We start from the raw sequence: 18152 nt of genomic DNA, 5'->3' as shown, positions 1-18152 counted from the left end.
TGGCAATTGGTTTGTATTTTTTCCTTGCCCTGGCTTGTGCCCCCTTTTGTAAACAGGTTGGTGAACCCTTAGTTCACCGTTATATGTTATCTTGTTTACTAAAAAAACTAATAAGGTACTTCAATCATGTTTTACAACTTATTATCTAAACTAAATCTTTTCTTATATCCAATTGAAGACTACAATAAGTAAGCAATCTGTACATTAAAAAAAATAATAACAATGAAAATATCACTGTTAGAATCAACAACATATACATCAGAAAATTGTTTAGACAATCAACAGAAACTCTTGTTCCCCATACATTCACTGATTTGAGTTTGAGGAAATAAGGTGTAATGTAAAACCATATTTATGTCATCATCTACATAAAAATTTGGCATAATCTAACATTAAAATTTGTAGAAATTAGCTTTGTTTTCGTACAACATGTTGCAGTGCAAAATAGAGATTCATATGTGATAAATGTACCATCAACATTCAGATTCCTTAAAGATCGAATTCTGGATATCTGTTACACAAAAGAAAATTACATTAAAATCATGCTAGAATTCTATTACAATCTAGTTTGTGAAAAATAAACAACCTCGAGCTCTCGATTAAATTAAAAAGAAATTCTTTAACAATGATGATGACATGCCAGCTGAACAACTCTTTCATCTATGATACTGGTCAGACCCCATAATAAAATGAATGTATATTGGTGCTACACTTTGCATGTGATATTTTGATAAGTCCAACATAAGTTATTTGAGAACTCCATCCGCTTCTCGGTCTGAAAAATACAAAGACCATAATAAACACATAAACATTCTACCAAATTTTTTTTCTCCCATTAGCAAGGATTCTATTAAATAGAGTACAAGGGAAAATCTTGCCCGATTACAACAATATAGAAGAAGCCATAAAAACAAAAGAGAGATTTCAAGGGTTGATCTCAAAAAACAAACTCAATTCTTCAAGAGTATTTCACTCTTGAAAAAAAACATGCACAACACCAAAATATTATTTTCTCACAAAGAAAGAGAAAAGAAAGCGAGAAATTGTAAAGAATTAGGAAACTCCAAATTCTATTGTGAAATTAAGTGAGAGAAATCCTTCTTTATGTAGAAAAAAATTGGCTAAAAAATGAAACAATCCATTGGCCAAATTGATGGCCTAATCGATTAGGTCTTTCAAATGATTAATTATTGAGAGTCAAAATGAAAGGTTTTGATATAGAGCCATTAATAACCATCAGGAGAATGGTCTAATTGATTACAGACTCAATTAAGTATCATCTAATATATTAGGCAAAAAATTCAATCAATTAAACAGTTAAAATAAGTCTCCTAATCAAATAGACATTCCTCTAATAAACTGGCTAGGCCTTACAAAGATTTTTTGTTGATTTTTTTAAGTAAAGGGATGCCTTAAACATATTTTAATTATGTGTGAGTTTCATTAATATTTTAATAGTTACTCTTCTACTTTCACAAAACTCTGACTACTATGACAGAAACGACTAGATGAGCTTTCACAGTTTCTCTTTTTCACAAGTTTGAAGTTTTCAAGTTCATTTTCCTGATATACCGATCATATAAGCACTTCTATGGAGTTGTGTATCATCTACTTGACAAGACTTTAAATATACTTGATTTAAAAATTATAATCAAATTTTTATAAAGATATCAACATAACTTCAACATTCGTCAGCGTTGTCGTCATCATAACATTAAGAAGGTTGTTGACATTAAGGTCATCAATTTCATATATGCAAGCACATAAATCCACAATTTTCTCCAAGCAACATCTTTAGAATAGGCTTTCGACAAAGGGGAATCTTTCTATTCTTTAACTTTCCACCATTCTTATACTACCTATTCCCTATCATTTTTCATCATTTTCAACTCAAGTTATTTAGTAATATCAATTCATTATATTCTACAAAATTAAAAATAGTACACATTGATAGGATGACACGTCAGTAAAATTTAATTTACTTTAGAGTATATATAAATATAAATTAATGGACAAAAATGTAAAACAATTTCCCTTTAAATTGAAATGGGTGTTTTGAAGCTTGTATCTTTTAGCCAATTTGCCTTTGTTCCTGACTGGCATACGTTTGATAGGGGTGTTAGTGGTTAATGAGTCAATTAACCAAGCAATAAAAAGCAAGAAGGAGTGCATGTTTCTCAAAGTAGACTTTGAGAAGTATTATGATAAAGTGAGTTAGTATTATCTTATATGTATACTAAAGAAGATGGGCTTTGGGGATGTGAGGGGGAATTGGATAGAGGCATGCATTTTCAAAAGTCACATGTCAATGTTACTCATGCATTTAAGTGGATATGTGGTGTGTCTTTCATAAAGTGTGTCTCAAGTGTAATATTTTCCCTCGTTAACCTCCTTGAAGTGCCTCCTACAGTGGTATTATGAGCCATTGGTTCGAGAAATGGACTGAATTACTTGTAGTTGAAGAAAGTAAACGTATACAAGTGAATGTGGAAGAGAGAGCTTTCACATGAGGGGGAACATTGTATAGACTCACACTTGAGGGGGAGTGTTGAGAATCAAATGTGAGAAAGAAGTGAAAGGGAGAGCAATGTATAGAAAAGGAAAGAATTAACACTTTATAAGTATGCGGTGTATCTCTCACAAAGTGTGTATGAGGAGTAAAATGCTCCTTCTTTGATCCCTTGAGTTGTCTCCAACAAATAAGACAAGGAAGGAATGATATGATTGACTACTTTTTAGTGCATTTGAAATCAGATGAACACGATTTTATTCAATGATTCTTTGTGTAACGGGGAAATATTGTGTGGTCTATTAAATTAATGACTTGAAAGTGAAGTATTATAGGAGAAATTACTAAGTCCACTATAACTTTTATAATTTTTAATTAGCTCCACTTAGTTGTCTTAAAGGTTGATGTTGGTGTATAATCTCTTTGTTTTTTATGATTGTTGTCGTACTGGGCTTGAATACCATTATGCTCCGATCTAATATCAATTCTTATTTATAAGAAAACTCATTATTTAAATAATCCATTTTTTGCATATGTAAGTGCTTACATAATCTTAAAAAAATAAAAGGAAGAATACAATGATTCTTGTATTAAATTATTTATTTTATTTTTAGTAATTACATATGCGTATCTTTAAAATATCTTCCTATTTATATACATTTTATATTAGTAATTTTTTTTCTATAGACAATGGAATTAAAATCGGAGTATAAGGGATATTCCAATCTCTTACAAAAACGAAAAGCTTTTACTAAAAATAAATGAGCGGTAAAATATTCAACGTGAAAGTTACAATTCTCCGCTAACTTATAACTATATTAGTATTAATTTTATCTTTTAACCAAAGAGAGCCGATTTTAGAATGTTAATAGAATATATTTAATAATAATAAGAAATATATTTAGTAAAATAAAAGCATCATATCATTATCATTGTAAAGCCTATACATGTTTCAAGTTTCAACTATGGGATCCTGAAAAATGGAGGGCCTCAAAAAATGGGGGCCTCAATTTTTGGGATAGTAGTTTAAAAATATAATACTGAAATAATATAATATATATACGTTTTAGCGAAATTAATAATCATCTTGTTGTTTGTAGTCCAGGGACGTTGTAATTAATTTGGGAGTTGTATGTCACCCGTTCGATACTTAGTGGCTTCTAAATGTTCAATTATCATTTTTTTAAAAACACTTCATTTATAGAGAATATAAGTGCGTTCGATACTTAGTGGCTTCTAAATGTTCAATTATCATTTTTTTAAAAACACTTCATTTATAGAGAATATAAGTGCAGTAAGTAAATATAGTCATGGCAACGGGGCGGGTCGGGGACGGTTTTCACCTCCCCCAAATCCAAACCCGAATCTGCCCCAAACCCAAACGGGGATAGAGAATTAAAATCCAAACCCGTCCTTAACGGGTTCGGGTAGGGTTCGGGTATCCCCGGCCCGCCATCATGTATTTCGTAAAATTCATTTTTTTAATAAAAATATTTACTTTTTCAAAAATCAAATTATATTATAAATAACAAAATAAAACAATCTCAAAAAATTTCATACATATATTTCAAATATTTAAAATAATAAATACAAATCAATTTATTAAAACATTAGCCACATATTTAATAATATAAATTATAAAATATAAATAATAATGTACATATTGAAATAAATGGGGTGGGTTCGGGGTGGATACTAGTGTCCCCATTACCCGACTCATCCCCATGTTTTCTAATCGGGGAAAACCCAATCTCAAACCCAGTCAAAGCGGATTTTCCCCATCAACTTGGAGCGGGTTCGGGTGGATACCTGTGGGTCTGAATTTTATTGTCGTGTCTAAGTAAATAACTGTAGTTAAGTATTATGGTTGATTTAGAAAGAATATGGAGAGGTAAACTTGGTTAATTATACCTATTTTAAAAATAAATTGAAAAAGATAAACTTAGTTAATTATATCTAATAATTAGTATTTTTCAATAAATTTTTGATATAATTATTTTGACAATTAGAATTTCTCAAATTTTAATCATAAAATAATTTGTATATGATCAATTAAACTTTATAATGAGATTTTAAATTAAATTTTATTTTTAATAGTTATTTATTCTAACCCTTATAATTTTATCTTACTTTATTTTAGTATAAATTTTAAAGACTATTTATGTATTATATAATTAAATATTTAAAAGTTTATCATAACAATTAACTTATTTATTATCAGATTTTTATGATGAAATCAAATTTATTATCATTTGTGCTTTGATTTATTATTTTTCTAATCAAATTGAAATTCTTTTTATTGTTAGAAACAACCAAGACTTTATATTTTTTATTTTGTCTCTGGGATTTTTCTTCATTTTAAAAACGAATGAAAAATCAATTTTTTGTTAGGGGTCCAAATTTTTGTTTGCCCTAGGCCTTTAAAAAGTCGGAACCGGCCACATATATATATATATATATATATATATATATATATATATATATATATATATATATAGGGCATATCATATGAGAATCCCATATTTATATGAGAATGTGAGAATGAATCTGAACCATTGGTTTTAAAATAAATGGTGGAAATTATGGGTGAGTCTTTTTTTTCTCTCTCCTACCTCATTTATTTTAAAATGTAGGAGAGAAAAAAAAAGATTCACCCATAATCTCCACCATTTATTTTAAAATCCAATGGTTCAGATAAATTCTCATATTCTCATATAAATATGGCATTCTCAAATGATATGCTATATATATATATATATATATATATATATATATATATATATATATATATATATATATATATATATATATATATATATATATATATATATATAAAGCATATCAAGTGAGATTATTTTATAACGAGAGATGAGAAAAACAACTATCAACCATTGGATTCATCAAGAAAGAGAAATTAATAGCCACATTAATGTATCAACTTTCTCTCTCTTGATTAATCACATGGTTGATATTTGTTCCTCTCATCTCTCATTATAAAATGTTCTCACTTTATATATATATATATATATATATATATATATATATATATATATATGAATAAGTAAGTTATATGAGAATGTGAAAATGAGTAAGAACCATCAAATTTAAAAAAAGAAAGGTTGAGATTAAATTATAATTTTCATTAAATTATGTGGATTATGTGAACGATCCCATCGCGAGCTGGGGTTCTGCCGTGCAGGTACTTCCACGGGGGGTCTGTCATACCCCAAATTTGTCCCACCCTTTAACTTCTAACTGGCTTAGGCTTTGCATGCATCCCTTAGGTCATAATCCATACTCATGCATTCATATCATAGGTGTTATTCAAGGGCCAGCAAGAAAAAGCTCCGTTGCAAAGAAGTATGATCAGAGAATGAGAAAATTGAGGTATAATCATGTGGCTCTATGTTCATTGAAGTCCTCTTGGATCGGGGTGTCTCTCTGCTTCAAATCAGGGCATCGGTTGGAGGGTACAAGCTTGCAAATCATCTGGGTCTTTAAATCAGGTTTTCTTTGACCAAAGTCAACCAGTTGACTTTCTGGTCAACATTTAGTCAGAAGTGGCTTCCATGTGTGGAAAACTTCTCATACTGGCTGTGTGGATGTGTCTGTTTGACTGGATGTGAGTGGAAGAGATTTAATCGGGAATGTCATCAATAGTCGGAAAAATCGGAACAGTTGACTTTTGGGTCAAAATCGGGAAAATTATTCAAATATTGACTCTTGGTGGAGAGCCGGTCAAATAAAGTCAAGAAAATAAGAAAAATCAAGAAATAATCAAAACTGCCAAATTTGGAAAGTTAAGTGAAATGGGAACTTGCCAAAAGAGGAAAGTTCTACACTTAAAGAATTTTTGAGTGAATTTCCAATTGGCTGGGCAGCTGACTTCAGGTTCAATTATCATGTTGAAAACGACAGAATTTTAAGATGAGCTCAACATCAAAAGTTTTCAAATCATAGTCCTTTACAACTTTCTAGTTGGGAGTTTTTTCATTTGAGGCTTGGATCAAGAGATATTGAGTGTTGAAGTTTTCAGAATTACATTCACTCAAGTCATGAAGCTGGGCACAATTCTGGTCATACGTGACACATTTCATCAAGCACGTGGCGTGCCAATTTTGAAGCCAATTCTAGGGCAATTCAGGAACTCTACAAATGCAAACGTGGTATCATCTCAATCCTTTCCATGTGCTCTACCCAACAAAGCAAGAATCAAGCCATTTGGACAAAGAATGAATCATTTACAAAGCTCCAAAGTCACATGTTCACATGGCCCAAGTTACGCATCCGGCTGGGCACAAATGTAGGGCACACGCAGGCAATTAATCAATCACATGGCGTGCCATTTTCAAACCTAATTTTAGAATCCTACAAAATCCCACTGAAGCCAACCTTGGTATCAAGGTACTCTCTTCCATGCCCTCTATCCAATGGCCCAAGAATTACGCTATTTGGTCGTATGATTGTCTAGATACAAGGCTTCAAAGTAGCACTCTCACAAGTCACGTTTTTCCAACGCTTCATACCAAACCCCGGTCACGCGCGTGCATCCACCATCCAGTTGTGCATTGCCATGTTTAAGTGCGAGTTTGAGTGAGGTATGTGCCTTATTTCAGAGACTTATCAACACCATAATCCTTCACTCCTATCCCCTCTACACAATGAGCAAAAACGTGAACAAAATGATGTCACATGGAGGAAGATACGAGCCTACAAAGTGTGGCATACACATGATTTTGTGGCTGCAACATGCCAAGCCTTGCACACTAGTTCATTCCATATTTGTCCATGCAAGCTGCTGAACCATAAAACCTATGAGAAAACTACCCCATATGTATAATACTTGCCCATTAAGTTTGCAAAAGAATAAGCTACACCCACCCTTACCATGCACCGCCATGGACACCCATGCTATATAACACAAAATCTGATACGATTCATTCTACACACTCTCATTTTCCAGTTTCAATATCTTCTTTACTCTCCCACCTCCCTCGTCACTCTCTAAAAAATGACTCTCTTCTTCTCCTCATCCCTCACCTCATCTCCACTCAACAACCGTAACAACCACTCTAACTAACTCATAACAACCTCACCTTCATCAACCTCCGGCCACCGTCTACCTCCACTATAACCACCGTGAACCACCGTCATCAACCCTCCTCTAGCTTCATCATCATCCTCAACTCGTCACCGCCTTAGTAAGCTCCAACAGAACCTCTCCAGCCACCTCTAACCGCAACGGCGACAACTCTTCTCCACCACTCATCCAGGCCTCACAGTTCGGTACCACCACCAAGAAGCATAACTCGTGGAGCACTCTCTCTTTCCCCGGTCCAAGAACCATAACAAGTTCATAGCATCCTCGGTGGAGCAAAGGATAACCTCTTGGATCTTTTCTCATCATCATCAAGATTTCGCTCCAGGTAAACACAAAAGATTCTCTCGGCATCATGATAACATGAAGATTCTCTCGGCATCAGGATAATCTCTTGCATTTCGCTTGTATGATATTTTCATCCTTTCTTGCTTTTGATCCATGTTAAACTGATGTTCATTTGCGTGTGCTTGAGTTATGTGAGATTGGTGATAGCGTAGGTTCGTTCTCGTAATGTTGAAGTTTCGTTCTGTTAACTGTAGATTAATTAGGATTTTATGCATTATCTTGCTTGGAATGATAGAAGTAGTTTTAGAGAAAGGTAAACTCAGATCCATACGCTACGCGAGATTCCGATCGAGATGATGTATTTTTTTTCTGTTTTCGTTCTGCCGGCCCTAACGGCGGCGCTAGGTCGAAGGAGATGACCGGAGCATCTCCGGCTCCGGTGAAGTTTAGTTCGTTTATTTTTGTTTTTATTACGTGGCGAGCATTCATTGGTTCCTCTTCCATCATTTCATGAACTTTATTTTGCTGATGATTGAGAATAGTGTGAGTGTTTAGATTTGATTGGCTCATGCTTGGTTTTATCCTATTACATTTAAGTAAGCCATGCCCTATTGATACATAACACAAAGCGTCACATACTGAATAATCGTATGCTAAAAATAAATGTTGTCACATGCTGAATAATAGAATAAATCAATTGTGGTAATTCTGGGCCCTAGTGTGCATTGGGCCATGCTGTTTTCTGGATCGCACCCCTGCTTCACCAACATACCATCGCATGTTTAGACTGGGCCTTAGCGCCCCAGCTATTGACACACCCCTATCTAAGCCCTGTTTGTGCTTGTAACCAATTTTAGTTCATACAAATTCTGCTAACCCACCCCCTGCAGTGTAGCTTAGATTTTCACTTTTAATCTTTGTTTTGCTCCTATTTTTAGTTCATAATTCCTTTTTTTTTAAATCATAAAAAATGCATAAAATCAATGTTAGATTTTAGGTTCACTTCATAATAGCTTTTTACTTTTAGTTAATAAAAACATGATAGAACCTTTAATTAATTGTTAGATTTTAGTTATAGTTTCCCACTTCAAAAACTCATAAAAAATAGTAGATTTTTTTAGGTTAATTTTGACATTCAAGTTCTTCATAAAAACGCCATAAAAATAGTAGTATTTTTTAGTTTAATTTTGCACTAATGTTTGGATTGCTTTTGTATCATTTACGTGTTAATTCTGGTATCATTGTTGTGTGATTTTATTACTTGTTTTTGGCCATATTTTTGGTCCATTTTGTTAATATCATTTGTATGCTCTTTTTTAGAATTTTTTTTTTTGGCTTTATACCACCGGTTTAGTCCGGTTCGGGGGCGAGTTCTGGCATCAAGTGGTTCCATCCCCCTCCCGATCGCAGTTGCGGGGGATCGAACCGTGGTTCTCCCTACCAAGTCCAGCGCCAATCACCACTGGACCAACTAACGATTGGTTCTTTTTTAGAATTTAGTCACCATGTTAACATTAGGATTTAGACTTGTATAGACAACTTAAACTAGAATTTAGACCTAGTTCCCCCATTTCATTTCTTTTTCCTCTTTCAACTCTAAAATACCTAATAAAAAACCTGACAAAGATCATACTGTGACACTTCTGATATATGGTGGGAAAGAAATGATTGGGGCGTAGGCCCCGATGTACGTTCTTCCCCACGTAGTAGAAAAGAAATGATTGGGGTGTAGGCCCCGATGTACGTTCTTTTCTACTAAACGGAAAAGAAATGATTGGAATGTAGATTTCGATGTATTTCTTATCCGTCATTTAGAGAATCGATTGTGGCGTAGGCCTCGATGTGCGTTCTCTAAATATTCAAAAACAAACAAAAACTAAAGAGCCGAGCTACGGTAACTCTGATTCCTGAAAAGGATACGTAGGCAGCGGGGTAGGGCCCGTGCGAGTACAATTCTTTCTTTTCCCTACATTTTGCATTCATTTTGCATTTAGACATAGACATAGTTATACACCCTTTAGATAGAAGCAAACATAGGTGGATACCATCGAGTACGATGGACGCGAGGGGTGCTAATACATTCCCCTTGCGTAACCGACTCCCGTACCTAGATTCTCTGGTCGCAAGACCTTGTTCTTACCCTTTGTTAGGTTTTCTGATATTCCTTTCCCTTATGGGATAAATATATTGGTGGCGACTCTGTTCATTTTTCGCGAGCGTGCGACAGCTGGCGACTCTGCTGGGGATGTTGCTAGACCTGTTGCTGGTCCATCCTTAGTGAGTCGATCCTAGCCTGCGTTTGTTTGTTTATTTACTGGGTGTTTATTTGTTTTTTATGTCTACACCTTGTATATATGTTTGCATGTTTACTTTTCTGCTTGCATATCATGTTTATTTCTGTTTGCACATCATGCATATGGATTATATTCTGTGTTCCTTGGGGTCTTCTGTTCTGTTTTGCAGGTTGGGTGGGATGTTCTATGAGGTAAAAGGCCCAATACCCAGGCCAGAGTGACACATAGGATACCTAGGATAGAGTGGATAGTCATGACGCCGATGAGATGTCAGGTCTTGTCTAGTGCGATCATGAGACCCACGCCCAGTCGAGGTCCAAATGGGGTATCATTGTTGGCATGTAGATGCAACAACATTGGTGCCTCAGGAGGACTGATAACGCTGGTTGCCATTTTGACCTACCCTGACCTAGACTACACCCGTGAGTGGGGAGGGATATACATGACAGGTACCGTTGGTGACTATTTGGTTCTGTTGGTGACTATTTGGTTCTGGTTGTTGACTATTTGGTTCCGTTGATGATTATGGTTCTTCTGGTTCTCTGATCTATGCCGGACCTTTGATCCTATGACTTCTTCTTGCTCAGAATTATTGCCTTGGTCCCTCTATGTCGTGGGGACCCAATCTGCATCATTTTCATCATAGCATGTTTACATTTCAAAAAAAAAAAAAGATAGAAAAAAGAAAGAAAAGAAAGAAAAGAAAGAAAAGAAAAAAGTTAATTCTCATTTGCATGTCATTTTTCAGGGTATCCAGAAAATATCAATCTCTGTCAAAGAATGGATAACAACGTGACCGTCAATCAAGGAGCTACAAGGCGCACACACACTTATACTTTCCATCGCGAGGGTATGGTTCAATTGGGACAATTGGGTGAATTGGTCACTGGTCATAATGAAACAGTGTTCAGTGACAATTATGGCAACATATTATCTCTTCTGTATTCGCGTGTCGACGAATGGGCCTTATCTACTCTTCTTCAGTTCTACGACCCAGATATCCGTTGTTTCACATTTTCGGATTATCAGCTAGCTCCCACTCTCGAAGAGTACTCTTACCTCCTCAACATCAAGATTCAACACAGAGTGCCTTTTGTTTGTGTCCCAGAGAAACCTAGGTTGGATTACATTGCCAACGCTCTTTATTTGAGCTTGGGGGATGTTCATGATAACTGGAAAAAGAATGGTGATACTCATGGCTTCTACATGAGTTTCCTGGTTGAAAAAGCTCAAGAATTTGCCGACAAAGGAATATGGGAGGCTTTCAATGCTATTTTGGCCGCTCTGATCTATGGAATTGTGATGTTTCCCAACATTCACAAGTTCGTTGATTTGGCTGCTATATGTCTTTTTATGGACAAGAATCCAGTACCCACCCTATTGGCTGACACATATTATTCCATTCACTCTCGGCATGGTAAAAGAGGAGCTATTAGAGGTTGCTTGCCGCTGTTATATAAATGGTTCAAATCTCACTTGCCTGCTAGTGGTCCGTTTGTTACCTCTACTCAGAAATGGTCTCAGAGAATCATGGGACTTACTGCAAACGACATCGTATGGTATCAATTCCGAACAGGCATATCTGAAGTCATTATCAGGTGCGGAAACTTTGGTAACGTCCCGCTCATTGGGACAAGAGGATGTATTAACTACAACCCAGTTCTAGCTCTTCGTCAGTTGGGCTATACCATGAAGAGTGGGCCTTCGGATAGGGAGATTTACCAATCCGTATACTTTGAAAAGGGAGCTGACCCTATAGCGCTTGAGGAAATCAGGAAGGCCTGGAATAACATTCATATAGGTGAGAGATCCACTCTGGGAGCCAAGAATGCCATTGCTATGAAGCCCTATACCGATTGGGTTAAGGAGAGAGTCAAGACACTTTTGTTACCATTCCCGGAAGTTCCTCTCTTGTATGCACAACCTCCGAAGATATCAGAAACTATGGTATCAAGAGAACGTTTTGACCAGGTCCGCGTCGCCAATTTGAGACTGAAAGAGAAAGATAGGGATATGGATTTGAAGCGCTATTTCCTTAAACAGACAAAGAATGAACTGGCCCGTGAACTTAAAACTCTCAAAGGAGAGTCTTCTCAAGCCAGGAAGAGAGTTAGAACTGAAAAGGACGGAAAAGCTGTTGTTGCTCCTACTGAAGACCCTCAAAAGGTTATAGAAAAGGCTATAAAGGAAGAAAAAGAGAAGCTCAGACGCGAGTACCAAGAAGACTTAAAAGCCCATAAACTCCGACTGGAGAAAGAAACCAAATATGAGTTGAGGACCATGAAGAAGAAACTGGAAGAGGAGACCACTCAGAGAATAGCAGTTGAGACCCAACTGAAAGGAAGTCACCTCCGCACCGCCCGACTAGCTGAAGAGAATGTCAAGCTCAGAGATCAAATGATGAGTGAAGCAAATGCACTTGAGAAGACCTATATCCCAGAATGCAAAGGGTGTGACGAACTTAGGGATTGCTGCAAGAATCTAGACACACAGTTATTCCGAAAGGATGAAGTGATCCAAAGCCTTGTCAAAGGAAGAGATCGGGAGACGACTAAGAAGCTATTTGACGAAACAAAGAAGTGGAGTGACGCCCATTTCAGACAAGGAGGGCCTTTGTTCTACATTGAGATGAATTGATAATTGAATTTGTTTGTAGATCACCACCAGATTTGTTGGATGGGGTCTCTATTGCTCTTTATATTGAAACATTGTTATTGGTGTTTGAACCTACTCGCCTTAGGGGGCTATTTTGAATGAAATGAATTGCTTTCCGTTTTCACTTGATATCTCTCTCGTCACGTTGTTATTTGTTCTTGACTATCAATCTTACTTTGGATACCCTGAAAATGACACGACACATCATATGCACACATGCACTCATACATTCACATTGTCACATTGCATTTTTCAGGTTGTTATACAAGAAACTAATTGGGGTCCTTTTCAGCAACAGATTTCTTTCCCGACGACGAAGCTGACTTTCTTACATCCTTACCGCACCAGGAGTAACGAGAGAATCATGGAACAATTTGAACAGAATCAAGCTGCCCTCCGTAGGGATATGGATGTTATGGGGGAAAGAATGGCCCAACTTATGGAGACTCTCCATGCCGTTGTTCAAGGACAGGATGAACTCAGAAAGAGTGTCGCTAGTTTGGTCAAAGATACTCCTACCAATTCTGCTGACGGAGGGGTGAAAACTAAAGAGACTCCTATTAATGAGACACTTAAAGTGGTGGACGACCACCATGAGGTTATTGATCTTGAACATGATCTCACTGCTGAGTTGACCGAGACTGCTAAGCTGTACCAAGCCCTTGAAGAACGTCTTAAGGCTATCGAGGTTGCTAAAACTTCAAGCTTCGACACCGCCGCTATGTGCTTGGTACCTGGGATTGTTATTCCCCCGAAGTTCAAGGTGCCAGATTTTGATAAGTACAAGGGAGTTACCTGCCCAGAGACTCACATTCGTTCCTACTGCCGTAAGATGGCCGCTCACGCTGAGAACGAACCTCTGCTTATGCACTTCTTCCAGGATAGTCTCACTGGAGCCCCGTTGGAGTGGTATATGAAACTCGAGAGGTCTAATGTCAGTACTTGGGGAGAGCTTGTTGATGCCTTCTTGAAACAATACCACTACAATACTGCTATGGCTCCTAGCCGTGCACAGCTGCAAAATATGTCACAGAAATCTGAAGAGTCTTTTAAGGAATACGCCCAGAGGTGGCGTGAACTTGCTGCTCGAGTCCAACCTCCTTTATTGGACCGAGAGTTGATTGATCTGTTTATGGGGACTCTGAAAGGGCCGTATCTTCAGCACATGGTTAGTAATACTTCCCCTTCCTTTTCGGATGTGGTCATCATTGGTGAGAGGGTTGAGAACTGTGTCAAAGCTGGTACCATTCAAGGTGTTACTAATTCTAGCAACTCAAGTGGTAATGGTAGGAAGCCGTATTCTGGTAAATGATGTTAATGAGGTTAGGATGCCGCTAGCAGTTGTCAGAGAGTATCTGATGCAACAAAAGGTTTTGTGTGAACTACATGACTACTGTTTGCAATGTTCTTCTAATCCTGAGGAGTGCACTAGGTTGAGAGAAGAAATCCAGGAATTAATGGATGAAGGTGTTCTTAGAGTGGAAAGGGTCGTTCCTGTCGAAGATGTGGCTACTTTAGAGATCCCTTACTACCCTGCTGAGATATCAAAGACTCAGGACACTTCTTTGGTCATTCATGCTCCGAGTACTCCTTTGGTCATTCAGGCTCCGAGGACTCCGTTGGTTATTCAGGTTCCAAATGTTCCTTCGACGCCTTCAACCTCGTCTCTTGTTCCCTCTCCTGTGAATGATTCTAAGGCTGTTCCTTGGAGTTATAATGCCGTGTATATTCGAGGGAAGAAGTTTGACTGTCCTCCAGTGGGTACTTCGAGTATCACAAATATTACTGGCACTAGTGGCATTACCCGTAGCGGTCGGATCTTTGCTGCCCCTCCTCCGCCTCCTAAAGAGACCAACAAAGAGGCTAGTACACAAGCAAAAGGAAAACAAGTTGTTGTTGATCCTCCTGTAACACGTAATGCCCAAGATGCCGAGCAACTCTTGAAAATCATTAAGAAAAGTGATTACAAAGTGATTGACCAACTCGATCAGACCCAAGCCAAGATCTCCATCTTGTCTCTCTTGGTACATTCTGAAGCTCATCGTGATGCTCTGATGAAAGTTCTGGCTTCCGCTCACGTGACTCAAGACATTACCGTGCCTCAGTTTGAAGGGGTTGTGACTAACATTGCTGCTGGTAATTGTTTGGGTTTTTCTGATGATGAACTTCCACCTGAGGGTAGAGCGCACAACAAAGCATTGCATATCTCCGTCAAGTGTCTGGATGCTGTGTTGTCTCGAGTTCTGATTGATACAGGTTCTTCTCTTAATGTGATGCCCAAGGCCACTTTGTTTAAGCTGAGTATGGATGGGATTATGATGAGACCATGCACTATGAGTGTTAGAGCGTTTGATGGTTCTAGAAGGTCCGTAGAAGGAGAAATTGATCTGCCTGTCTCGATTGGTCCTCACATGTTCTACATTGCCTTCTACATTATGGATATAAACCCTTCATACACTTGCCTCTTGGGCCGTCCTTGGATTCATGCTGCTGGAGCTGTGACATCTACTCTCCACCAGTGTTTGAAATTTGTTGTGAATGACAAGATTGTTGTGATCACTGGTGAAGAGGATTTGATAGTCAATAATCTGGCATCATACCGTTATGTTGAAGTGGAGGGAGAGATACAAGAGACACCTTTTCAAGCCTTAGAGATTGTGTCGGTTGATAAACTCCCCGTGGTTGAGAATAAGAAGGAACTCGGAGCGCCCCTCTCGTCTCTAAATGATGCTAAGGCTTTCTTAGAAGCTGGTACTCCCCATAGTGCTTGGGGCAAGCTGATTGATGTTCAAGAGAAGCGAGACAAGTATGGCCTTGGGTATCAACCATCTTCTTCTACTCAGCTCAGCATAATTCCTGGAAAGAAGGTGATTCCCCCCATTTCTCAAGTGTTCGTCAGTGCAAGCACCAGTTCTGGAAGTCAGGTTCTCGCCGTGGATGATGATGATGAAGAAGATCTCTCCAGATTCATTTGCCATGCTGCGCCTGGACAAGAACTCAACAATTGGACTATCTTGGACATCCCTAGAGTCACTTTCATGGAGATGTAATTTTCTTGTTTCGATAAGTCATATGCTTCGCCCTAAGCATTTTGACCACTTGTATAAAGAAGGGCCCCCCATGTTGTTTCAGTTTGTTTAATATTGAATGAAAATCATATCTTCGCATGCAATTACTGTTCCATTTCTTTCATTTATGTTTTTACTTAAAAAAAAAAACTTTTTCAAAAATGGCAAAGCTTTTCTTTTCTCTTTTCTTTTTATGTGTTGCATTCTAAGGCATAAATCATCCATCGTGCAGATCCGGCTCGAATTCCATCAAAAATGATAATGTTACAGTTCCACGTCTTAATATCCTTGAGAATCCAATTGACCAAGCTGATGAGGATAGTGGGGAAGATTGTGAAGTCCCTGAGGAATTGGCAAGACTTTTGAGACAAGAGGAGAAATCTATTCAGCCACATCAGGAAGCCATAGAAATCATCAACCTCGGTTCAGAAGAAGCAAAGAGAGAAGTCAAGATAGGTGCCGCTTTGGAAAGTGATGTAAAGAGAAGGTTGATTGAGTTGCTTCGAGAGTATGTTGATATCTTCGCCTGGTCATATGAAGACATGCCTGGTTTAGACACGGATATAGTTATGCACAGGTTACCTCTCAAACCAGAATGTCCGCCTGTAAAGCAAAAACCACGAAGAACTCGACCTGATATGGCTTTGAAAATCAAGGAAGAAGTTGAAAAACAGTTGAAGGCTGGTTTCTAATCTGTGTGTGAGTATCCTCCTTGGATTGCAAACATAGTACCCGTTCCTAAGAAGGACGGAAAGGTACGCATGTGTGTTGACTACCGAGATTTGAATAGGGCAAGTCCGAAGGATGATTTCCCTCTGCCTCATATTGATGTGCTAGTCGACAACACTGCTCAGTATTCGGTGTTCTCCTTCATGGATGGTTTTTCTGGCTATAATCAAATAAAAATGGCTCCTGAAGATATGACCAAGACTACTTTTACCACTCCGTGGGGTACGTATTGTTATAAGGTGATGCCTTTTGGTCTTAAGAATACTGGTGCAACATATCAACGAGCTATGGTGACCCTTTTCCATGATATGATCCATAAGGAGATTGAGGTGTACGTCGATGATATGATTGCAAAATCCCAAACTGAGGAGGAACATCTGGTATACCTTGAGAAATTGTTTGCTCGTTTGCGAAAATTCAAGTTGAGGCTTAATCCAAATAAGTGCACTTTTGGAGTGCGATCTGGAAATTTACTTGGATTCATTGTGAGTCAACGAGGGATTGAGGTCGACCCTGACAAAGTAAGAGCAATACAGAACATGCCAGCGCCGAAGAATGAAAAAGAAGTTCGAGGGTTCCTTGGAAGATTGAATTACATAGCCAGGTTCATTTCTCATCTCACTGACACTTGTGAACCCATATTCAAACTGCTGCGCAAAAATCAAGATATCCGTTGGGATGATCGTTGTCAGGAAGCCTTCGAAAAGATCAAGCAGTATCTCCAAGAGCCACCAATTCTCATGCCTCCGGTTCCTGGGAGGCCGCTTCTTATGTACTTAACTGTGCTTGAAGGATCTATGGGGTGTGTGCTGGGCCAACATGACGAGTCTGGTCGAAAAGAGTGCGCCATTTATTACCTGAGCAAAAAGTTTACCGATTGTGAATCCCGCTACTCACTACTCGAGAAAACTTGCTGTGCTTTGGTATGGGCTGCTCGCCGACTGAGGCAGTATATGTTGACTCACACCACTCTATTGATCTCCAAAATGGACCCGATAAAGTACATCTTTGAAAAACCAGCTCTTACAGGAAGGCTAGCCCGATGGCAAATGCTTTTATCAGAATACAACATCCAGTATGTCACACAGAAGGCTATCAAAGGAAGTGTCCTTGCAGATCATCTTGCTCATCAGCCATTAGAAGAGTATCAGTCAATGAAGTTTGAATTTCCTGATGAAGATATCATGAAATTGGATGATAATGAAGGACCCGAACCAGGAGAGCGATGGACTCTCACGTTCGACGGTGCATCAAATGCTATGGGCCATGGTATTGGGGAAGTTTTGACTTCTCCTCGTCAAACTCATATCCCTTTCACAGGTAGAATATGCTTTGATTGCACGAACAATGTGGCAGAATACGAAGCTTGCATAATGGGTCTCGAGGCAGCCATTGATATGAGAATCAAGATCCTTGAGGTTTATGGGGATTCTGCCTTGGTTATACATCAAGTGAGAGGTGATTGGGAGACACGACACCCCAATTTAGTTCCTTATAAGGACTATATCTTG

General features: G+C 38.0%; 1 protein-coding gene across 1 annotated transcript; it reads left to right on the top strand.

Moving 5' to 3' along the window:
- Positions 1-10969: 10969 nt before the first annotated feature.
- Positions 10970-12942, top strand: LOC131650139 (uncharacterized). The gene is made up of 2 exons (XM_058919868.1): positions 10970-12402; positions 12846-12942. Exons 1-2 carry the CDS (start codon positions 10970-10972, stop codon positions 12940-12942), a joined length of 1530 nt encoding a protein of 509 aa, XP_058775851.1.
- Positions 12943-18152: the final 5210 nt, after the last annotated feature.

Source organism: Vicia villosa, linkage group LG2 (genome assembly GCF_029867415.1).
Source record: "Vicia villosa cultivar HV-30 ecotype Madison, WI linkage group LG2, Vvil1.0, whole genome shotgun sequence".
Lineage (NCBI taxonomy): Eukaryota > Viridiplantae > Streptophyta > Magnoliopsida > Fabales > Fabaceae > Vicia > Vicia villosa.
The sequence above is the reverse complement of the archived record's forward strand: the minus strand, read 5'-3'. Positions and strand labels throughout refer to the sequence as shown.